The sequence below is a fragment of the Pelecanus crispus genome, chromosome 10 (assembly GCF_030463565.1).
Source record: "Pelecanus crispus isolate bPelCri1 chromosome 10, bPelCri1.pri, whole genome shotgun sequence".
Taxonomy (NCBI): Eukaryota; Metazoa; Chordata; class Aves; order Pelecaniformes; family Pelecanidae; genus Pelecanus; species Pelecanus crispus.
In genome coordinates this window covers 16,611,836-16,634,615 of record NC_134652.1, presented here as the reverse complement: position 1 = coordinate 16,634,615, position 22,780 = coordinate 16,611,836, and the positions used below count along the sequence as shown (strand labels likewise).

Genomic DNA, 22,780 nt, shown 5'->3' with positions numbered 1-22,780 from the left:
AAGAATGCATTACCAAGGAGATTGAAGACAAGTATTTTGCATGTCATTTTCCAAATGAGAGTAAGCTTATGACCTTCTGTGAGGCCATCTGAAGTGAAAGATCATATTCCCAAGACCATCTGACTCATTCATCTTTAGGCCCCAACCCTACGCTGAGTGCAGACTGACAGCAGAGAGTGAGCTAGTTATTGCACTAACCACCGAAGCCCATCTGCACACTGGCTGCCATGCTGACAAAAAGAAGGAATTTGTCCACAGGAGATCCTCGCTTGCCACACCTAACCACCAGCTGCTCCAGCAGGCACCAGTGCCTTTTCACAGCCACTGCAGATCAACAGTTTTTAGCTCAGAGACACAGAACACCACTTGTATGGATTCTTCCATGTACCCACATCCATGGCTTTCGTTCTGGCCCACTCACAGCTAAGGTCCCATGCACCCTGCTAAGCCTAATCTAGGACCTCTCACTAAAGCCAAGGCTTATCAATGACTTCAGGACCCACCTTACAAACAGACCCTGATACAGCTGCACTGGCAAAACTATGGGGCACCAAACCAGTATTCAGAGCAAGAATTCTTTAATTTTCAAGTTTTGTCACCACCAACAGAATCTCAAAACCATGCAATAAATTCAGCACTCTTAAGCCTGCAAGTCTGCCAGTACAAACTAGCTCTGAAATTAGCTCTGTCTGCTGCTTACAGGCAGAATCCTGATAACCCTCCTAGGCAGCACCACGGCATGCTGAGAGCAAAGGTCTATCTGCCTTAAAGATGAGATCAGAGAACCGCTCATCTCTTCCCCCAAACTGAGTATGAAAGAACTATTCTTCCCTTACAGCAATGGAAAGCCCTCCAAATTCCAGATACTAGAAGGACAGACAGGAAAGAACATCAAGCAGGATTTAGGGTTAGGATGCTGAAATGTCCACAAACATGATAAGCAGAAGGTGACGGTTTCTTGGGAACTAGTGTTTTTGCACAGACTTTTTTTTTTTTTAAAGTAGGTTTAGTAGTTTTAGTCCTGGAAAAAAAAAAAAAAAAGAGAAAAGTTTCCAAAAATAACTGCTTACTTTCTGAAGTTTGTGAGGTGTCATCACAAGCACATTTAGCTGCTAAAGTTCATCAACATGCCAGTAAGTATAGACCAAAGCAGCTGTGATCGACTTCTCCCTATATGCCTTCCGCTCCACCATCTCCCATTATATATAAAGCTGCATAAGGCATTTCCTATCCTAGGGGCAGGAGCAGTCTTTGGGCTACGGCGGGTTGAGAAAATCTAAAGCCCTATCTGCTGTTCTTATTTGGAGCACAGAATTCAGTTCAAAGTACAAGCAGCAGGAAGATACGAATTCAAGATTAGTCACAGGCAAACAGATGATTTAGGAACAAGAACCAATCTGTTTGTTATAGGCAAGGAGTGCAGCCTCCACGGCAAAGTAGACTACAGTTCTGCAACATCTTTAACTTACGGAGTCAATTTTTAATCTAATTTGAAACTGAGTAACTTGTTGAGCAGAGTAACCTCTGAACTCTATATTCAATTTTGTACTGTTAGTGCGCTCAGTCTGCGACCTCAGCTATGGTTCCAGTAAAACAGAGTAAGCTGGATGAGTGGTCAGGATGGAGACTATTTGGGCTTTGACACCCAGAACAGCAGTACCCATTCCATACTTTAAACACCTTTTAGTCACTAAAATAAATAAATTCACGTCCTCTTGAGACCAGAAAGGCAGTTTACCTGTTGTTTCAGGGTATCTGCCAACGCATGGCACTGAGACTGCATCAGTTTACACTCAAGCCTGTGAATTCAAAGTTCCCTTCACAACCATGTAAGGAAGGAGTGCTAATGAAATCTTTAGATCCAGCACAAACTCTGTAGCAGGAGTGCGGCCTTCAGGAAAGGGGAAGGGAAAGGGGAAGGGAAAATACAGAAGCCCTGAGTACAGGCAGTGCAGCACTTAAACCAGACCTACTTAACACCACTCTGACCTTTTTCCAGAAGTTAGCTTTCAAGTTGAAGTTTTCCAGGGTTACTCTCCTCTGTGATATCCATTTTTGGATAAAATATACTTTTAAATTATTAGGTACAAGAAGAGAAAGGAAAGATAAAACTCAATCCTCATCCAATTGACGACTAAATATCAACTCATACTCCTTAACACCTACAGCCAATTTGAAAAGGAAAAACAGCCCTTGTTTACAAATCATTTAGAGCAGTAATTTTCAAACTGTGGGCTCCTGAAAAGCATAAAGACCCCACGCAATTTAAACTACTGGCAATAGCCTTGTTTTTCCACAGTTGCTTCTTGCCAACTCCAGGTTGAAAACCACTGATTTAAGAGAGTCCTGGCAAAACACAGTTCTTCCCCTAATGGGTTAGTCTTGTTCAAGAAATAAATATGGCATTCCTGCTAAATTCAAAAGATTATATGCAAAATGGACTTCCTCATGGCCTGTCTCAACTGAGCACTGAAGCTGTTCACTCCCAAATCACTGCACATCACTAAAGAAAAACTGCAGAGGCAAGACCAAGGGATGAGGTTTTGTCAAGAATCTACAAAGTACTCCTGTAAGATATGAGAACCAGTTTCTCATAGCATCTTACCATACAGTTCCAGATGATCACATTTTTATTACTTTGTATGAATGCACAGGATGACAAGGAGGACAGAAAAGTATAAAAAAACCAAGATAAATGTGTGGGCAGTAGTTAAGCATTTAACCAGAAACACCAAAATTAGTGTTATACTTGCTATAATTTTGTCCCCCAAGTATAAGCTAGAATAACCTAAACATTCATGGAAACATTTCAGGGAAAAAGTTACTTTTTCCCCCTCCAAGAGACTTGGACAGTTCATTTTTACGAAGGCTCGGTACACCTGTCTTACACAACACATTCTGAAGTATGGATACTCATCTAAACCTACACATAACCAACATGTCACACTTAGTTTTTCCCTCACAGTTTTCCGCCCTTCACTCGATCTTGTAATATTTTGAAATATAGTAAGCTACAGTATACAGATAAATGATAACCACTAAGGTCACTGAAACATTCCACTTCCAGTTGAATAGCAGTACAACTTTTCCAAAGGACATTTAAAACCACCAAGGGGCACTCCCCTTACTTAGCAGTGAGGTCAATCAGATCAAGAAACGATCATCTAAACAAAAGTGCAGGAGTTTTTTTCCAAGAGAAGTTTTTCTTGTTGCCCATTTTGGAAGTGAAGACTATCAGATGGCTGTTTTTTCCATAAGAAATAAGAAAGACCCTTGTAAGAAACCCCAGAAGAGAGATTATAGAATCGTATAAACTTAAGTTTCACTAATCACTTCAAAATATAAATGGGAAAGCTAGGGATAGGGTAGCTATGCTCCTTTTCTAAAGGATGTAAAAGGAATCACTGCTTTGAGAAGATTGCTTTTAAGTTTTCTTAGGCCAGAAAAGGAAATGACCTCCATGATTTCCTATTCTCTTGTTTTTGCAGAGCAAAATGGAAGTTATTAAGTGTCCACCTCTGCAAAAACTTCTCTTCACGCAAAGGATACAATGGCATGTTTTCAGAAACGCATCTAGAGATCACAATAAAGCATCACCTACAAAGCTTTCACCATTTTTGCCACAATTACAAGTCTTAACCCAGGAGATGACTGAACTTGAGAAAACATCTGCTATAACACCAGCTTATCTTCAACTTGTTGACAAGAAGGACAAAATAACTGCCAAAAAGCCAAGAGCCAAGCAAGCCATTCTGCTATCACCATTTAAACAAAGCCACTAAGGTCTAATCACAATCCATTTTGTGTGTTCCACTATATTTATGTATTTCTTAAGAAGCCCAAGACTGCAGGACACAAGGCACAGGCTAAGAGAGGGCTCTTCTGGCCACAAGACTCCCTGGCCAAAGTGTACAAGCACAGTACTCTGACTGTTGCTGTCCCATGATGCAGTTTCAAAACTGACCCACATGGCTGTCCACACATTAAGCACAGGTGGAGTACGCAAGAGCTTTGTGCATACGAATTGCCACGGAGAGTTTAACAGCCGCAGGACTAGCCTGTCAGGAGGCTGAATTCAAAAAGTCTATTACACAGGTAACACAGAGCTGCCGCCTGTAACACATATACAGTAGCAAAGGGAGTCAAACAGCAGATTGCTACAGACGAATGACTGACACCACTGTGTGCTCAGGAGAACAGGGCCAAGAGCCTTAGCGCTGTGTACTGGCCTGGAAGTATTAGAGTGGGGAATTGCAGGCTGTGGGCTGAAACTTTCACATCCTTTTGTTAGTGTAACCAACGAAAAAAGAAATCAAGAAATGAAGAACTTATGTAGCTTGACTACCCGTTCCTCTTCCTACTGTCAGTTACTCCACTTTCGAAACATGGCCACCACCCTAACCTAGTAACAGCAGAGGAGGGCCAAAGACCACATCGGATAGACTCATCTAGGCAATTCTCTCCAGCTAGACATTGAAACGCCTGTACTATAAGCGTATGCAAAAAAATGTTCAAAGAGAACCAGGAAATTTTTCATTAGTAAACTCAACTGAAGAGTTAAGATTGCCTGGTGGCCTCTGATGTCTTTCCACACTGCTGGATTCAGTTTCTGAAAGCTTCCTTTGTTAATGAATACTAGGCTCTTGTCCAGTCCTCTTTTCTCCCCCTCTTCTCCCTCCCATAAAATATCATGGTCCTCAGGGCATAAGGAACATCCTTTGTCTCCCTGCAAGTCTTCCCTGTGCAGCCACTTTGCCATCGCTTATGGAAAATGCAACAGGAGTACCATCTTTCTCTTCTCTGCAAGAGGAGTGGAAAAACCAGATGGAGACATCACCTAATAGCAATTTTACTACGTAGGAAGTGGTGTCCTGCAGAAGTGTTGAAACACCATAACCTCTACTTCATCTTTCATCTGCCAGCAGTGTTGATGTGTAGCTTACATCTCCTACTCAGCTTTGAGAGCTGAATTTTTTTGTCAAGTCCCCATAAAAGAACACACGATACTACACAGCATACCAGGCAAACTAAATCTGAGGTAAAAGGTAAATGACTTGAAAATGTCCAGAGAAATAACAGTACAGCATTCCACAAGAAAAAAAAAGAAAGAAGTTGAAGTTCTCATTTCCCAAAAGAAGCTGAGGCCACAGATTTATCAGAGAGAAGTGAGGAACCCCAGAGGCCTGCAGAGATACTGGGGAGAGGTGGTATAAAGCTGCAACTTATTAAAGGAGGTACTGGACAAGAGCATCCAGCATGGTTGGGAAAGCAAAGCCCACAGTTCATTATCAGGGACAGAGCATGGTATAACCCATAGTGCTTTGAAGAGGGAGACTGAAGCAATCTTCCTGCTACTGTAAGTGAACACGATGCATGCAGAAATTAGCACTTATTCAGCAAAAGACAACTTGGATTTGTGCATGTGTGACAACGCCAGTTGAATAGCCTCAACTCTTCATTCTCTGCCTCTCCATCCCCTGCAGATGTTGTAGCAAAAAAAAAAAAAAAAGATTGTTTTCCAGTCAGGTCTAGTCAGGGAACTGATTCACCAAGCTGCCACACATAGTTGTGCCAGCACAGAGGGGACTATTTAAGCCAGCTTAGACAGCACTGCTGTCAAACATAACCAGGCTCTGTAGTGCAGTTACAAGACAGAAGATGCAAACCAGGAAACTCCCTGCCTTTGGAGGAGGCTGTTCTGTTCTCTCCCCTTCCCTCCACCCCACGGACATGATCCCATCCAATGCTTCAGATGAGCTCTCCCGCTCAACTCATTCCTAGCTAGGATGACTCAGGTTACTAAGTATCACCAAAAGATTAGCTGGTTTTGCAGCAGGTTCTGTCATTTAGTAAAAACAAGCAGTACCACCCCTTTTGGCCAGAGGTAGAGCCTAGATTGGCTCAGCCCATCCTGTCCAACCCAGCCCTCAGAAAATCCAGAAAGCTTTGTAGTTCTCAGAGAATTAGAAGTATCTATCCCAGTAAACTTCAAGAACCATAGCTTCATCCTCTTAAGAGTGAAAACACATATACATAGGATGGTGAGGAAGAGGACTGGAAAGCCCCATGTAAAATACTGCAGTAATGTCCCCTTCACCCCAATCAGTATGACAGGGTTACCTTTCTTTAACCCTATTAAATGTCTGGTTTTCCTCAAACCTTGCCTAAACTGACTTTTTGGGAGTACTCTCACTGTTATTTTATATTAGCCATGAAAGAACACAAGTTCTCAGACAAAAGAAAAAAAAAAAAAACCGCAACCAAAACACATGACAGTACTTGTCTGGACAGCCTAAGATGGCAGAGCATTAAGCCATTTAAGTACTATACAATAAAGATTTAGACAACTGAGCACAAGAAATGGGATTGTGTATCATCCATTCTTAATTAAAGTGTAGTTATTGTATATCTGTACATAAGAGTATTTAAATTATCATCAATATACAGCACAAACTGTCAAAAATGGCTTAAAAAATGTGAACAGTCCTTCAGGTACTCTTTTAAAATGGTGCAATACCACAAAGCTGTAAAACTGTAGTGTGTATATATATATCTCAGTATAAATACTACAAAGATTTTATCTAGGTAGATTTGGAGTATTTCCTGCATGCACAGAATGGATTACTGTAATTCATTTTGAGAAGTTCTATTGAAAGTGGATGGACTCTGAATGTCATTAGCTCTTAGTTAAAAGTTGAAAAACCCTATACTTCCTGCAGGATGAACATGTCCCAAGAAGGAAACCTCCCACCTTGCAGTGACAGTTATTACTTCACACAAATTAAAATAGATTTTTGTTGAAATGTGAAACAAACCAAGTGATTTGGCCCAGTCCAAACTTTCATGCCACAGCCACCAGAAGAACTCCTCAAGAGGGTATAATATGAAGTTATTATCAAGATTTTTTTGAATATACTTTTGTTTGGTTGACATTGTCCCTGTCAGGGTAGAAGTTATACTTCATTTGCAAACAGAGAAACAAGGGCAAATCTGAAGTGATTTATGGTGAATCCAAAGAGATATTTGAAACAGATCTAGATGCGTCCCCCGCAGTTCAACTTCTACTGTTTTTCAGATGCATACCATCCTTCCACGCACATTTAAAGTAAAGCTAAATATCAAGCTGTAAATTTCACTCCCTACAACTAAAGATTTTTATTTTTAAGTGACAGCTGCTTCAATTTTTTTCCTGGCATAACTTTGTAAGAAAAGGGTAATTCTCCCTCCGTGTATCCATCCTGCCAACAGGCAAAAATGTTTGTGTGTAGACCAGATCTTCTTGAACAAATCTTCAGCTACTATACTGTAAAGTTTCTGTACCATGGATTTATATTAGTAAAAAAAGCCACAAGCTGCATCTACATGACACGCAGGTTGAAATAAGGCAAATAGTACCACTTGCACATTTGCTGGGGACATGGCTGGGGGCGTATCTAAAACAGATACCAGCTTAGAATAGCCCTACATTTAAACTTTTACTTTAGCACAATTTCAGCTAACTTGCTTTTGATTATTATTTTTTATCAATATCAGGGCTATAATAAGCTTTCTCATTTTGGAACAAAGAAATACAATCCGCCCTTTGAACTATGTTAAACACTTGGAGACTCAAGCCTACTTCCAAAACAATGAGATAACACGGCTAACTGTTTGGAAGCAGCAGCTAATTCATATCCACATACAGGCTGGAACTATACCCAACCAATAATCAAGATAAGAAAATGTAATAAAGATTTCAGAATTATTCAACTGTTACACACCTTCTCTTGATTAATATTAGCTTCTAATACTTCCTGATGTATCCTATTTCTTCCACAGGATCCACACTTTAGCCCTAAATACCTATGGTCAGGGAAGACCATCACTATTCAACAAATTAGTATACAGAAACAGATCATGTACTTGGGTTGCAGTATTTCACCAGCAATGATAATTTAAAAAAAAAAAAAAAAAAGGAAATTACTTCAGCTTATTTTAACAGCTTAAGAGTAAAATCAACAGCTAAGCAGCATCTCAATGAAACACCAACAGAGCTCAAGATGACTGGAAATCTTACATGAATGTTACAGGTTTTCCCTTTAAATCATCATTTTGGTCCCAAAACTAGGATCACTGCTACATTCCCCTCCCTGCCCCCACCCCACAACACAGGCTGTAATTCAGTCAGGGAGTCTCTAAGAGTATAGCTAATATTTAACAAAGGGCCAAGCATCACCAGCTAGTAGAAATGTATGCGACCACCTCGTACTATCACTCCAGGAACCACAAAGCATTGCAATGCTATTACTGCCTGTATGAAATGTGTCAGGAGCGTTTCAGTGATCTGTAGGTTCTCTCCTCCCTCAAACTCCCCGTTCCTTAGCTGATCTGATCTCATCAACCATTTCCAATTCAGCAAGTGCCTGAACAGCAAGTGACTGGAGGTTGGGAGAGGGGGAGAAAGAAAAGAAAAGAAAAGGGGGGGTGGAAATCACCACATACATTTGTCTCTAGGTATCTGCTTTTGGCCACTGGGAAGGATGCTAACACTCAAGATTGGTACAGAGCGCTCATATATCAGCATCAAATAGTTACCATTTGGCGTATCACGTCTCTAGAATCGAAGTCCTACCAGGGCATCAAGATGCTGCATGCTGCTCCCAGCTACCTTCCTGCACTGTGGTTCAACAGCCCAAGGAATCTCACTGCAAAGAGAGCTTAGATGGCCCTTCTCCACACTTCCCTCCACCTCCGGGCCACAGCATGCTGCTCCCCCAGTTGCATCACTGCATCAACACAACTGTTTGGGACTTGTCCCCCACCTCCCTCCCCCAAAAAAGAGGCTGGAAATGCACAGTGAGGAAGGAAGGTTTAAGCCAGATCAGTTCCCTGAGCTGCCTCCCACAAAAAGCTGTGCTCGCACAACCAAAGGTGCAACTCTGTGACAGTTCAAACTCATCTGTGTCTCTGCTGCTGCGTTCTCACTCTTTGCCTTTCCACCAGCTATGTGTTCTCACCCTCTTCCTTGTGCTAGCACTGGTATTTGCTTGACCCGACAGCAAGCCAGTTCAGCAAGCTATACTAGCAGAAAATTATTCTACTCCCTCCAAAAGATGATGCTTTCTGCTAGCATAGCTCCCCTGAATTGGCTCCCTGTGGGCAAAGGTGGTCCTTCAGCCCCATGTGGTTTTGCTCCCCTTAAGAGCACAAGCTTAGTTTGACAAACTGTCACGAAGCCACAGTCCAACAGAGCAGCCTATTGCAGAAGCAAGAAACAAGAGGGAAAACTGAATTACTTAAGCCATTTTTATTGCCACATGCACTAGTTCAAACCACAGGCTTTATTTTTTCTGACTACCACAGTGTGGTATTAGAATGACTTTTCAGGGAACAATGCTAACACAGAGAATCCCACACACCTCAGGTTTACTTCCAGAACTAAATATGCATGTGTATTTCTGAAGCGACAAGAAGGATTTTCCCATACTCCACTTCCCTGTATTTATCTATCAGTATTTACTGAAGGAACAAATTCTTAAAGACTTCTACAAACAGCCAAGGTGAAACAGAACATCATTTAACAGTCCACTACCAAATCTCAAGGAACATTGTCAAAACTCATTTAAAAGGGTAATGCAGATGTATTTGGGGAAAGGGGCTAAGATCACAGCATAATTTCAGCTGGACATTCTGGGCTAGTGCAATAAACCTTTTACAATTCTATGAAAAAAATATCAAAAACAAAAAAGGTAACAATTAACACATTTATATGACCCAACAATTGATGCAAGATTCATACTAGGAACAGGGCAGGTCCCAAGATCTCATAAAGCTGATCAATTTGAGGCTGAAACTATTTATGACATAGTGCTATCAAGATAAAAGTCACATAGTACTGTTACACTTTGGACTTTTTTTTTTTTTTAAATGGTTTTGTACTTTACCTCCAAAAAATCCCAGTCAACTCTGTCCTTAACAGTGTTCACAATATCTTTTGTTAAACACACACAGAGGGACTTTCAGAGGGAAATCTTTCAGAGGAACAAAACGTATGTATCAAATTTAAGCATGAGGAAGAGAGATGGAAGGGACAGAGGAGAAAGCAACCTCTCCAGGAGCTGGCAATTTAAATGGCTCTAGGGAAGTGGAACAGGGTGTGTATAAATGGGGGTGGCAGGGGGTGGTGGTGGTGTTTGTTTTAAGTTTTAGCACGTAGGGTTGCTAAGAACTTTAATAACGTAGTGCTTTCCTTGAGTCTGTAGATAACACAAACTTGTCTAGCTACCCAAGATTTTCGCAAAGAGGAGCATAACGAACAGACACAATTCTTGCATTCCACCCCAACACAAGATCTTCAAAAGCAGCTTTGAGACTGTCCTTTTTTTCCCTTTCTCTCCCCCGCCCCTTAGTCCTCACAGCTATCTAGTTAAACTCTGAGCAGCAGGACAGCTCCACTGGAGGCCTGAAGGACCCAACGACAAAGCAGCAGGGACCAAGAGGAAGACAAGATGACATGCTGCAAATAGGGAGTTTAGAAAGGACTAGAACAGGTGATCCCCAGCAGCCAAGGTAGGAGGAGATGAGAAAAGAAGATAGAAATAAAAGAAATCCAGTTCAAGCAGAGGTGGAAGCCAACAAAACGTTCCTAACATAGCAAAGCCAGAATCAAAATAAAAACCCATAAACAGCATCTAGAAGCATCAATAATTGTTTGGAAAGAAAAACCAGCACTTTTGAGTAGAGCCTGAGTTTCTCAGCAATGTATTGCCCTTGAATCGCTTTATGCTTAAAACAAGTTAATTGCTCATATTAATCTGGAGTTAACAAGCATCTAGTGCACACTTTTATATTACAGAAATTTAAGCATTTAGATGAAGCCAAAAATATATACGGCAGCAGTTACAACTCCTGGTGTAACCAAAAATGGTATTTCAAATCCCCGATAATGAACTAGGATGCTGAGCTAACTGACAATAAGAGGTTTAACTCTGCACACAAGGAACTAAAGTGAATCTGTGAACGTTATTACAGATTACCTACGCTGAGCAGTCACTGGCAGATTATAGTCATATTTGCATATTTAAAAATAAAATGAGGATTTGTGCTCAATTAAAAGCAGGAGGCCAAACAAGAAGACATACCAGTGTTGTGGTTAGAGATTTTTAAGATCATGCTGGAAGTTCATAGTCTACTGTTGTCAAACCTATTCTGTGCAGACACCCACCGAATTCCTGGCCTAGAGCTGGCATTTACGTGTATTTTGGGACCCGTAGAAAAGGCCTCGATTTCTCACTAGGGAAAGAGAAAAGGGCAAAATCTGGTTTTTGAATGGAGAAAGTTACTCGAGATGAAAGGGCGTCGGGAACTTCTTTTTCAAAAACCCCAAATATTTGATTGCAAGGAGCCTGCATAACAACAAACCGCACAAGAGAAGGAGGAGGGAAAAAAAAAGGGAGGGGGGGGGAGAGAATAGAAAAGCAATCACACATCCTTTTAACCCCCGCGGCCCCGCTCCGGGTTCACGGCGTCAATCCGGCACCCCGATCCACAACTTTCCGCCGGCCCCGCCACCGCGCTCCCCCCTCCCCAGCCTCCCCCCGCTGCTTCTCCCGCTGGGGCGCGGGGCGGGCGCGCCGCCGCCGGCTCCCGGCCTCCCTCCCTCCCTCCCGCCCGCCTCGCCCGACGGCGGCGGGCCGGGGGCAGGCGGGCCGGGCCGGGCTCGCCTCGCCTCCCGCGGCGGCGGATGGGCAGTGACAGGCAGGCCGCTCCCCGCCGGCGGGCGCGGCCCCGGCCCCGCCGTAAACAAGTTTGAAGGGGCCGCGGCCGGGCCGGGCGGGGAGGAGCGGGCGCGGCGCTGACAGGGGCCGCACAAAAGGGCAGGGCAGGGCAGGGCAGGACCCCCCTCCCGGCTCCCTCCCCGGCGAAGGGCGGGGCCCGGCCCGGCACCGCTCGCCTCACGGCGGCCCGCGGCGGCGGGGGGAGGGGGGCGGGCCCGCAGGCCGCGGTGCCGCTCGCCTCACGGCTCCCTCCCGGCGGAGCCTCCCCCCCCCCCCGGCGGAGCCTCTCCCGCCGCCGCCGCGGGGCCCGGCCAGGCCCGGCCTCCCCGTCGCGCCGCCGTCCCTCACCTACACAGTGAATGAGCTTGTGTCGCCACGAATCGAGCTGGTGGCGGACGCCGCGCCTCTCGATGGAGCACTGCTGCCGCCCGCACGGGCTCGCCATCTTCTGGGCGGCGGGCGGGGGTGGGGGTGGGGGCGGCGGCGGGCACGGCCAGGGGGGCAGGGACGGGAAGGAAGGGCCGCGCGCCGCGCCGCGCCACGCCCACCCGCCCTCAGCGCCCGCCTCGCCGCGCCACGCAGGCGCCGCCGCGCGCCGCCCCGCCCCGCCGCCGGCCCCTTCCCGCCGCGCGCCTGCGCCCGCGCGGCCGCCTCACACACCGCCACCCCCCCGCCCGCACGTGCGGCGCCGCCGCGCCCGCCCGCCGAGGGGCGCTGTCCCGTCGCCGGGGGCCGCCAGTCCTCCCCTCAGGGGACGACGTAGCCCGGGGGGGTCACCGTCCCCTGAGCGGCCACCGTCCCCTGAGGGGACATCCCACCCCTGAGTGACTGTCCCTCAGGGAACATCCCACCCCAGAAGGTTCACTGGCGCCTGAGGGGACATCCCACCCCTGAGGGGACATCCCACCACAGAACGGTCACTGGCTCCTGAGGGGACATCCCACCCCAGAAGGGTCACTGGCTCCTCAGGGGACATCCCACCCCTGAGAGGACATCCCACCCCAGAAGGGTCACTGGCTCCTGAGGGGACATTCCACCCCAGAAGGGTCACTGGCTCCTCAGGGGACATCCCACCCCAGAATGGTCACTGGCGCCTGAGGGGACATCCCACCCCTGAGGGGACATCCCACCCCAGAAGGGTCACTGGCTCCTCAGGGGACATCCCACCCCTGAGAGGACATCCCACCCCAGAACGGTCACTGGCTCCTGAGGGGACATTCCACCCCAGAATGGTCACTGGCGCCTGAGGGGACATCCCACCCCAGAATGGTCACTGGCGCCTGAGGGGACATCCCACCCCTGAGGGGACATCCCACCCCAGAAGGTTCACTGGCTCCTGAGAGGACATCCCACCCCAGAAGGGTCACTGGCTCCTCAGGGGACATCCCACCCCTGAGGGGACATCCCACCCCAGAACGGTCACTGGCGCCTGAGGGGACATCCCACCCCAGAAGGGTCACTGGCTCCTCAGGGGACATCCCACCCCAGAAGGGTCACTGGCTCCTCAGGGGACATCCCACCCCTGAGGGGACATCCCACCCCTGAGCAGGCCACATAGCTTTCTGTCAGGAAGAGGTGAAATCTGCTCAGCCGCTCACAGCGTAGTTAAAACCACCAGGTCTATTGGTGGCCATCGTGAAAAGGAAAGACACTGATATGCAACGGCCAAGAGGCCTCCCGATACCGACCCGGCAGCGACAGCTCCCTGACACAACCACCTCCTGTGCTTTAGCGGCGTCCATTTACCCTTCAGCCTTACGCCACAAGAACAAAGACCTCCCTCCAGCATGAGCTCAGATGCTGTAAGGGGGTTGCTGATGCACTAACACCCTTTCTGATGGCAAGCGGTGAGCGTGTTCATAGGTAAGGGAGGACAGGCGTGGTACCGCCTGGTGTCTGTGCAGGAGGAAAACATCGGCACCAGCTTTCTGCAGGCTCGGGGGATGAGTTCGGAAAGGTGAAATGTCTTACCCCAAACCCTGCAGCAAGGCCAGAGAAGAAACCCAGGAGTTGTGGCCTTTATCCCCCCACCCTCGCCACTGGAGCCATTACCCTCACCTTGCCAAGCTGCACACAATTAGGGACTTTGAAAGGTGGAGAGGTCAAAGCTGGCTGTATGCAGATGTAGTAGGATGTCCCAGATAAGATATTTCCTGTGGAGATAGAGAAGTGTTTCAGCCACTGTTCGGGTGCAGTTGCAGCTGCAGTAAGCCAGTTGTCCCATTCAAAGGGAGCTCCAAGAGGCACAGAGCAGGCTCTTGGTGCACACAAGTAGGAGAGCAATGAGCCTGTCCTACAAAAGGAGACTAGGACAGTTCAGTTTGGCTAGTCCAGCAAAAGGAAAGCAAAACCGAGCGTGTGATTGCTCTGCCAATGTACCACGGAAGCTCCAGTGGGGAAAGGGTGTAAATTTCAAGGAAGGGACAGAGCTATCTGAAGCCCAATGATAGCATAAGGACAGATTATTAATTGGCTCTTTTCTTGTGGAGAAGGTCAGAGGATGGTTTCTAACTGTAGGAGGTGAAGCTTCCTGGAGCGGACAGCAACCAGAGTAGCAAGAGCCTGTTTCAAGATGCAGCTTCCTTGTGAAGAGGGCAATGCAAAGCTTGTTTTTGTGAGTGCAGCAGCCTGGTTTAGTGACCAGGGAATCCCAGTCCTGGTTTGAAAGCCACTGGTGGTGGGAAGAAAGCAAGCATGAGCTATGGAGAATTTCTCTGCTACAAACAGCAGGAAAGCTCTTTGGGCACCTCTGCTCAGGAGTGATCCCCTTAGCTGCACCTCACTCCAGTTGTTAGTGATAACCTGGCCTTCGTTCCACCCTGTTTGCAGTCTGATGAGCCATTGGAGTCTTCATTTCCAGAGTCCTTGTGTTGGCAGTGGGGAATCTTCCTTCCACTCAAAGTCCAGGCATGCCACTTGCTAGAGCCAGTTCAAAAGTCTGTTAGGCACTGTACTAACCACAGAAACACTTCTTCCCTGAGAGGTAGATGATCTAAACAAAAGGATTGCAACATGAATGCTCTAGAATCCAGCAGGGAACTTCTGTCTGCAGTCTGGATGATAGCTACAACAGCGGGTGGACAAGCTGCTAGAGAGGTTAACGACTGCTGACCTCGTGTCTTGTCAGTCCAGATACACCAGGACTAGTGCCTGCCCACTGTGGTCTTCGTGAAAGCCTTCCTGCAAATTCTTCCTTGCAAGATTCTTCTCTTGCTCCGATGGCCACAAAATAAACTTGGAGGTAGTTAACTTGCTGTCTGCATGGCTATTGGCTGTCAAGCTGTTACTGTCTCCTTTCTTCTGCACTCAGTTGGCATCCCTGCTGTGCCAGGCAACTGGGTGATACGACGCTGGTCTTAAATTTATCAATCTCCATTGCAGAGCAAGTTTGGTTTCTTGCTCCTGCTAACTCCTTTCAGGAGGCTGCCCCCAAATTTCCCTTCCCTAGTGGCTGCAGACCCGCTCCTAATATACCAGCAGCCCATGTTCCCCAATCCGCTTACACCCACGTCGTGCTGCACTGCTCTTTTAAAGCATCTTTTCTCCCCAGCTTTCCCCCGATACAATTCTGTGCACAGATTCCACGTGGCCCTCCTTTTTCTGGGGTGGACAAGACAAATTTCCATAGTTCCTCCTTCTGTGGCATTTGACTATTGCCTGGGTGGTATTAGCTGTCCTTCAGACCACCTGATCGGTTTTGGACATATTTTTCTTGAGCAAGCATGAACAGAATTAGGTATGCTTTTCCACAAAGCGTGCCTGCCCTCTGGAGAAAGTATCTTGCTTGAAAGTCACATCTTACAACTTTGACTCATGAGCCTTGGTGGATTTAACTGTTTTGGCTGTGCCTTGCAGCTCTATCATCTTCCCTGTGGCTGGAGGTTAGCACTGCCATGGCAGAGCTAGCAGGAAGGAAGCGTGCGCTGGCTGGCACATCTCACTGTGGTTATATTATCTCTAATCTTGACCGCCAGCATTTATTAATAGAGAGTTCCAGTTTTGATGTTCTCTTTTTTTTGCAATCCTCTGTTCCTAGACTGATGCTTATATAGCAAACTCTTTGAGATAGCCCCACATTTCTATTCTGTGCTGGCATAGCACCTACCAAGAAGCTACTGAGCTCTGACTGGGACATGTATGAGCTGTGGTAAAAAAATCAGTGGGTGAGTATGAGAGTTAATTCATTTGCCAGACCCTGCTGGCCCCCCCGCCCCGGCTAATCACACCGTTAGTGTGATAAATACCAACAATTTGGACTTCTTACCCACTGCCAAAGCAGAGAGGAAGAGGATGAGGAAAGCATGACCCAGAGGATCCAGTACATAGGGCAGGAGAAAGTGCTTGAGAACTAGAAGCAGCGAATTGTCCTGTAATCTAAGAACTGGTTTAATTCCACAGGCCTTCTGTGGGGAAGAGCAAACAGAGGATCAAGGTCCACTTAAAAAAAAAGGGCAGCAACATCTGGAATCACTAGCCAAAACTTCTGGGTTCAGAGGGATGGAGAAGAAGGGTGTCAAGAACAGTGGGGCTGGCCTCAGCAGACCCAGCAAGAGAGACGGCTAAGTGAGCAACCACCAACACAGCAAGGCAATGGCAGATCTGACTTGATCCCAGAATTAGGCTGGACCAGGTCTGATACACCAGAGCCTGCACCACGCTACCACCAACACTGTCAGACAGTTTTGTTCAAACCAAAGTGGATCCACCATTTCCTTGGCCAACACCATCAGCGGGCCCCATCAGCCATTCCTCTGCTTGCTCCTGCAAACGTCTCGGCACAAACTCTCTAGCTGGGATGGAGCTTCGACCTCCCCCAGCTTCCCCACCAGCCATGAGACTTGCTGCAGTGGGAGCGTTGTTTTTCCCCTGTTTCACAGTGGCTCCCCTTTGATGTTAATTGTTTGCAGGCAAAGCTTAGCAGAGAGCGTAGCTGCTCTCTGGTTCATCTGCTGGTTACTACTGAGCTGCCCAGACCAGTGGAGAAAATGCTTTGATGTTAATGAGCTGCAGACAATTTCACTTAACACCGAGCAGGGCCTGGCATCTCAGAGGTAAGACTTTCAAGGCAGATTCTACAGCAAGTCTCTCCAACATCCGTTTTGCCATAGGAACAGAAAATACGCAGAAAGACGTTAGAGCAGAAACCCGTCTTCTCACCCGGTCTTGCACCACACCCACTATCGTTATAGCCCCAGAGATGCCAGAGGCAGGGAAGTAGTGGGAATAAAAAATGGCCCCATGGAATCGCACGGCCTTTATGGGATTCAGTGGAACCAGGATTTACCCCCCCACACCCCCTGTAAACTGCCTGCCTCTCTGGTCCTGCAGCACGAATACACAGAAATGGGAGAAGGGGATGGACTGTAAATTGCTCATCTGCAAGAGTCTGGTTCCCGTGTGGCTGGTGCTTGAGGCAACCCCGTTCTGAAAGTGGCACCTTCTCCATCAGCACAGCAGATGTCTGAACGAAACAGGCCAGCTGCAGTGAAGTGAGACTTGCACAGGCAGCCTTGGACTATCCTCTTTCTTAAGTGGATGTGCCAGCAAAACACTTTTCCGTACATCTGCTACAGGCAGTAGCGCACTGCCAAGTGCATGCAAACCTACAGGTCAGCGATGGGTCCCCTCAGAGGCAGGGCACAAAAGAGCACATGGACGTGTTGCAGCTTCCCAGGGTTCAGTCAGCCTTTGTTGTGGGCCCCAGACAAGGAGGTTGGGACTCCTTCTCAGCGTAGCACCTCACACACTCGAGGGAAAGCCCAGATTAGGCAGCGCTCCTGCTGTGGAGAGGTGGTGTGGGAAGCAGGGAAAGGTGAGAAGGAAATCTGCCCAGTGGAAATGCGGGGTACCGCAGTCTCAGGAAGGCAGTTTGAATCACAAGTACGAAGACAGACAAGTGAGAAAAAAGGCACAAATTCAATTTTGTAACCCTCTGCCAGTCATCAGCAAATCATATTTTCCATATTGCACAAACTCTGCTTCTATCCCCACTCTGTGAACTTTTGAATGAAGAAGCAAGTGGCCCAGTCCTCTAGGGAGCCCCCAGCCAAGCAGAACCAAACGCAGACTATGTCCCGTCAAGTAGAGCCACAAATGAGACCTCACTGAAGGTTAAGGAGAAACATGCCTTATTCTGAGGAATGTGGCTTAATTCCAATATATTAACGTTGTTAAATGATTTATAGTAACAAGAGAGAGAGAGATCTTCTCAGTTTTCTCGCCAGGACAGGATTGTTCCCTGCAGCAAACTTCGGATTACAGAGGTAAAATAACACAAGCCAAGACTGAATGCTTGTCCCAGGCCCATTGCAGGGAGGTGCTCACACAAATGTCTGTACTCCATCCTACACTGAAACAAAACCTAAAAAGGTAGATTTTTTTTTTTCCTGGAATTAAAAAAAAAGAAGTGAAATCATAGAGGAGACCATGACTGATCACAGGCCAAGGAGACAACACTGCAGTTTGGAAAGTCTATCCAAGTCAACGGGAAGAGACACAAAATTAACCTTTGACAAGGCATTCAGCATTTGCTGTGCGGCAAAAATCACTCCCAAAGTCACTTCATCCAAGCAAAGCTTGTGGGCCATGTTTTGACACTGTGGATACGACTGCACATCCAGCATCCTGCAACAGATCCTGGCAGATGAGAGGCAGTCAAGCTGAGGACAGCAGAGAGCGACCACGCCATGATCCACAGGTAGTGGGAAGGGAAACGTTGTGGTTTACGCTGCTGGGCAGTAGTCTGCAAACTACCATGGAGTGCGCCCGGGATGGACAATCAGATCCCTTTTTCAGAGGGTTTTAGTGTCACGTGCAATAGCAGCTTTGCTAGAGACAGACAGACTATCAGCCTGAAAGCAAAGGAGATAGTCATTAAGTTTAGGATGGATTTCAGTGCACAAGGCAATGTGTTGTCAGTAATTGTAATATTAATGTAAATAGAAAGCAATAGATTTAGAAGGTGGACAGAAATAATCTGGGGTTTGCAACAGGGAGTTTATCCCCATTAAAGGAACAGGAAAGCTGGAGGGTTGAATAAATGGACTAGAAAAGATCACCTTTGTAATAAAAGGAAGGGTGCATGCAGGAAGGTGAACACTATGTCAACCTGTAACTGTTTTGAGGGGATAAGGTAACACTCACCTGGAACCAGGATAGAGCTGGAAGATCCGAGCTGTCTGCAGCAAATAAGACTTGAGATAGTTCTTTTGTCTTTAAGCAGAGGCTAAATGTAGATAATGCTATACCTTCAAAAGTCTCAAGATGGGTTAAAAAACCAAAAAGTCAAGAACAGGGATATTGCTGGAAGATGACAAATCCCTTCATTTACACCCAGGTGCCCTCCAAATCCAAATACATACAAAACCCTCAAGATGAGTGTTGCTGACCAATACAACACGGAATATTTTTCCACCCTGGATGTGTCCGCAGGGTTTTATAACTGCCCTTGGTAAAGCAAAGCAAAGCATAGGATCGCAAGATATCTTTTCCTTATGTTGGGGCTGTGTCTGGCAGCCACCACGATCCAAAGAAAAGCGGACTTGGTTCAGTTCTGTGTGCTTTGCTCCAGTGCCACTGCCCCTTGCACACATGAAGCATATCTCCTCTGCATGACACTTACTTTCACACATGACAGCACAGTTGGTCATGCATGTGTGTGACAGATGAGCCTTTTTGCTGCTAAAGGAATGGATAACTGCTGGGTTCTGCTTTTCCCCCACTCAAAGGGAAAGGGTCAGCTATCTTTCCTCTGCGCCGCTGCTGATTGTCAGGAAATTTGCAGGAACTTCACCAACTTTGGTCTGATTCAGTCAAATTTGCAAGAAAGGTGGCAATCTCCACATAGTTCCAAAGCTCTTAGCGGGGTGATTAGCAGACAACACAGTCTTGTGGGTGTCAGTTCACTAAGGAGCTTGGCCAAAACAATAAATGCTATAGAAACAGGAAACAACAAAACGTTAACTCAACCAAGCGTACGGGTAGCTCAGAGGAAGGCTTTGTGCATCCTAGGAGAGAAACAAGAGGAACAGACCGTTGCACCTTACGAGCTTTCCACACCAGCAACCTGGCAAAGGTGCCCCAAAATGAAGGATGCAAAGAATCTGAGAACTTCAAGTTGCCCATGAAAGAGCCCCAAACCTGATATACAACAACAATAAAGGCAGTGCCCAAGAACGTCGTCAGACATTGGTGTCCTGCACTCACAGCCATGTTCAAAACTATGCTCAATGTTAAATATGTTTGTGGTCACTGTGAAGGCATGAGGGAGGCGCTGGAGGCTCAGCGACAAATGACTAATTGCGATGGCACTTGCCCAAGAACTTTAAAGCCTTTCAGGTATGAAATCACTGAATTATTTGATGCAGTGTGCAACCGTCTGCTTAAGCTGGCCTTGGTAATCAGGAAGTGAAAAGTGGCAAGTGTAGTGCCAGTTTCTGAATAGAGATTGAGGAAATTAGGGACTGATTACCACACCCATCACCCTGGCAAGAACTCCAGTATGGATATAAAAAGCTGAATGTCTTTATACACAGTAAGCTGACCTTAACCAGCAACAACCATAAAATACTTCTTGTCATTGCCAAAGACAAGGGAGAGCACATGCAGCTAGAAAATATCTCTGCCCTTCTCCAAGGTGATAGAAGTTTTCTTTTCAGTTACAAATGTACATTCAGCAAACTGAAAAGGAGCTGGTGAAAGAAGACATTTTCATGGAGCAAAGCCCAGAGCTAGACATTGAGCATGTGAATTTTATTTTAAAAAAAGCAACAACAACAACAAAAAACCCAAGCCAATGTAAGATCTTGTCTCATTTCAGTAGGAAGATGATTGCCAAAGCAGCAGCTCAAGATGTGAAGCCACAGAAAATGATTCAGGATACTAGCACTGTATTTGTCCAGGTTCCAGAAAGGAGGAAAAAAAAAAAAAAAAAAAGGAAAAAAAGGAAAACAACAAAAAGAGGGGAAAAAAGGGGAAGGGAGGGGAAGGGAAGGAAGAGGGGGGAGAAAAAAGTGGGGGGGAAAGAAAAAAGGGAAAAGGGGAACAATGGGGAGGGAACAGGGTTGGGGGGAAGCCTGGTATTTTGTTTAAACTACCAGAGAACCATTATGTATTGACATGTGTCTAAGTAATGCTGAGCATATACTATTGACCACCTGATTAGGGTAGTGGAATGAAAAACAGCTGGAGGACTTTTAAGAGGTTGTCAGGGGAGAAAACATAATGATAATGGCAGATATTAATTACCCCCATATAGACCGGGTAGATACCATGTCAAAGAATGATGCAAAGACTGTATTTTTAGCCCTGATAAATGAATAGTTCTTAGAATGACCACTCAGAGGAGCCAAGTGGAGGATGAACTCTTGATTTAGTCACGAGTAGTACATAGGAGGGAGTTTGAAATATAATAATGAACAGTCACGTTGTCATAATGAACACAATGTGCTCAAATTCAATATTACTGCAGGAAAGGAAAAAGCAACAAAAAAAGTACACTGCAGTAATTCAAAAGGGAGATGAGTATATTCTCCTTCAAAAGGGATTAAGTATAAAAGTCAGGAGAGTAATTAAGAAGAATTTTAAAGTAGCTGATGAAAGGACAAAATTCTTGCAATGACATTGAGACCCTGTATTTAAAGCTTCAAATATACCATCACTCAAAATATGCTAATAAAAAAAAAACCCAACCCCCCAAGTCTGGCACAGTTAAACCGCTGAGCAAAGACGACATTTAGAAGTAAAAAGACATCCTTCAAAAAGTATAAGTTATGGCCAAAGAAGAAATATAGAAAATCCCAAATTCTGCCAAGTTAAATCTAAAAAAACCCCCAAAACCAAAAAAAAAACAAGCCAACACATTTAGGCCAGCCAAAATATTTTTTGAACAGCAGCTTGCTAAAAACATGAAGATTACTAATAAAAGCATGTTTTACACAGTAGGAGGAAGCCTACAGGGAATCAGGGGCCCAGCAGCGAGCTTTGAGGGAAGAACAGTCAAGAAAAACGACCTTGACTAGAGGCTACTGTCGCCAAACACAGTTGTGCACATCCAAATTATTTTTGCTAGGTATTGAGTATCCTGCACTGCCTCCCAGGCAGCTGCAGTTCAACAGGAATAGGTATATGCATAATTTCAACTGAAGTTTGAGTCCAGCCTTGTAATTGCCTCACTCCATTATGTGTCTTCCAGCAGGCTGAAGAAAATACTGCTGAAATAATCAGGTGGTGACTGATGGTTTCAGACTGGATTTCATGTTAATGTTAACTTACAGGCATTTTTTAATAGACGACTCTGAAGTGAGTAGTCTAATGGGAAGCACCGAGGCCTGAGGAATTAGCCACTAGTCAAAGCACCATGAGAGAGAGGCAACAAAGACAAAACTGAGCCCAGCTTGTGGTTCTGGGAAGGGTTACTGCTTCACCAACCTTGCTCTCACATGGAGGTGTTTAGAGATGTTGATAGAGGTGGGGATTAGCAGAACAGCTGTCCATAGCAGTAAGCTGCATTGGCTGCTGTCACCGCTTTCCCTGGTTGCTGTTGGGACTCCAGAGATCCTGTCCTCTCTGATCTATTTCTTTTACCCAGGCCATTAATAGCATTGCCTTCTCTGGAGTCTGCCTCCACCAGCATCTGGAGGACTCCGACCTACTCATTTTCCTCCAGTAGCAGCTACAATTCATGACCAGATACAGCAGGCAGGTTTCTTGACTCACGTGAGATTGTAGGTACCACTCACAGTCTTGTCCACTGGTGAAATGGACCGAAGTGGGATCTAACCGTCCAGTAGCCAGGCTTCAAAGCCTATAAAAGCCCAAGCATAGTCTGAACTACTTCCTCATGCATTGTACCATGTGTTTCCCCAAAGGTTACGATCTTCTGTTATACACTTAATGTGAATTTTTTTTTTAAATCAATTAAGAACTTTGCCTACATGCTAAGTGTAACCCCAAGTCTTGGAAGTTCTAATGCCCCTATGCTGGACTCTGTGCCCTGTGCTATACACAGACTTTGCCCAGTCTGC

General features: G+C 46.0%; 1 protein-coding gene across 1 annotated transcript in view; it reads right to left on the bottom strand.

Moving 5' to 3' along the window:
• The window catches only part of LOC104033799 (ligand-dependent corepressor), a 54,373-nt gene extending 42,172 nt beyond the window's left edge, over positions 1–12,201 (bottom strand). Inside the window, exon 1 of the mRNA XM_075717750.1 lies at positions 12,105–12,201. Within this exon, the coding sequence (XP_075573865.1) occupies positions 12,105–12,201 (97 nt within the window). The remainder of the gene's footprint in view (positions 1–12,104) is intronic.
• Between the last annotated feature and the right edge of the window lie 10,579 nt (positions 12,202–22,780).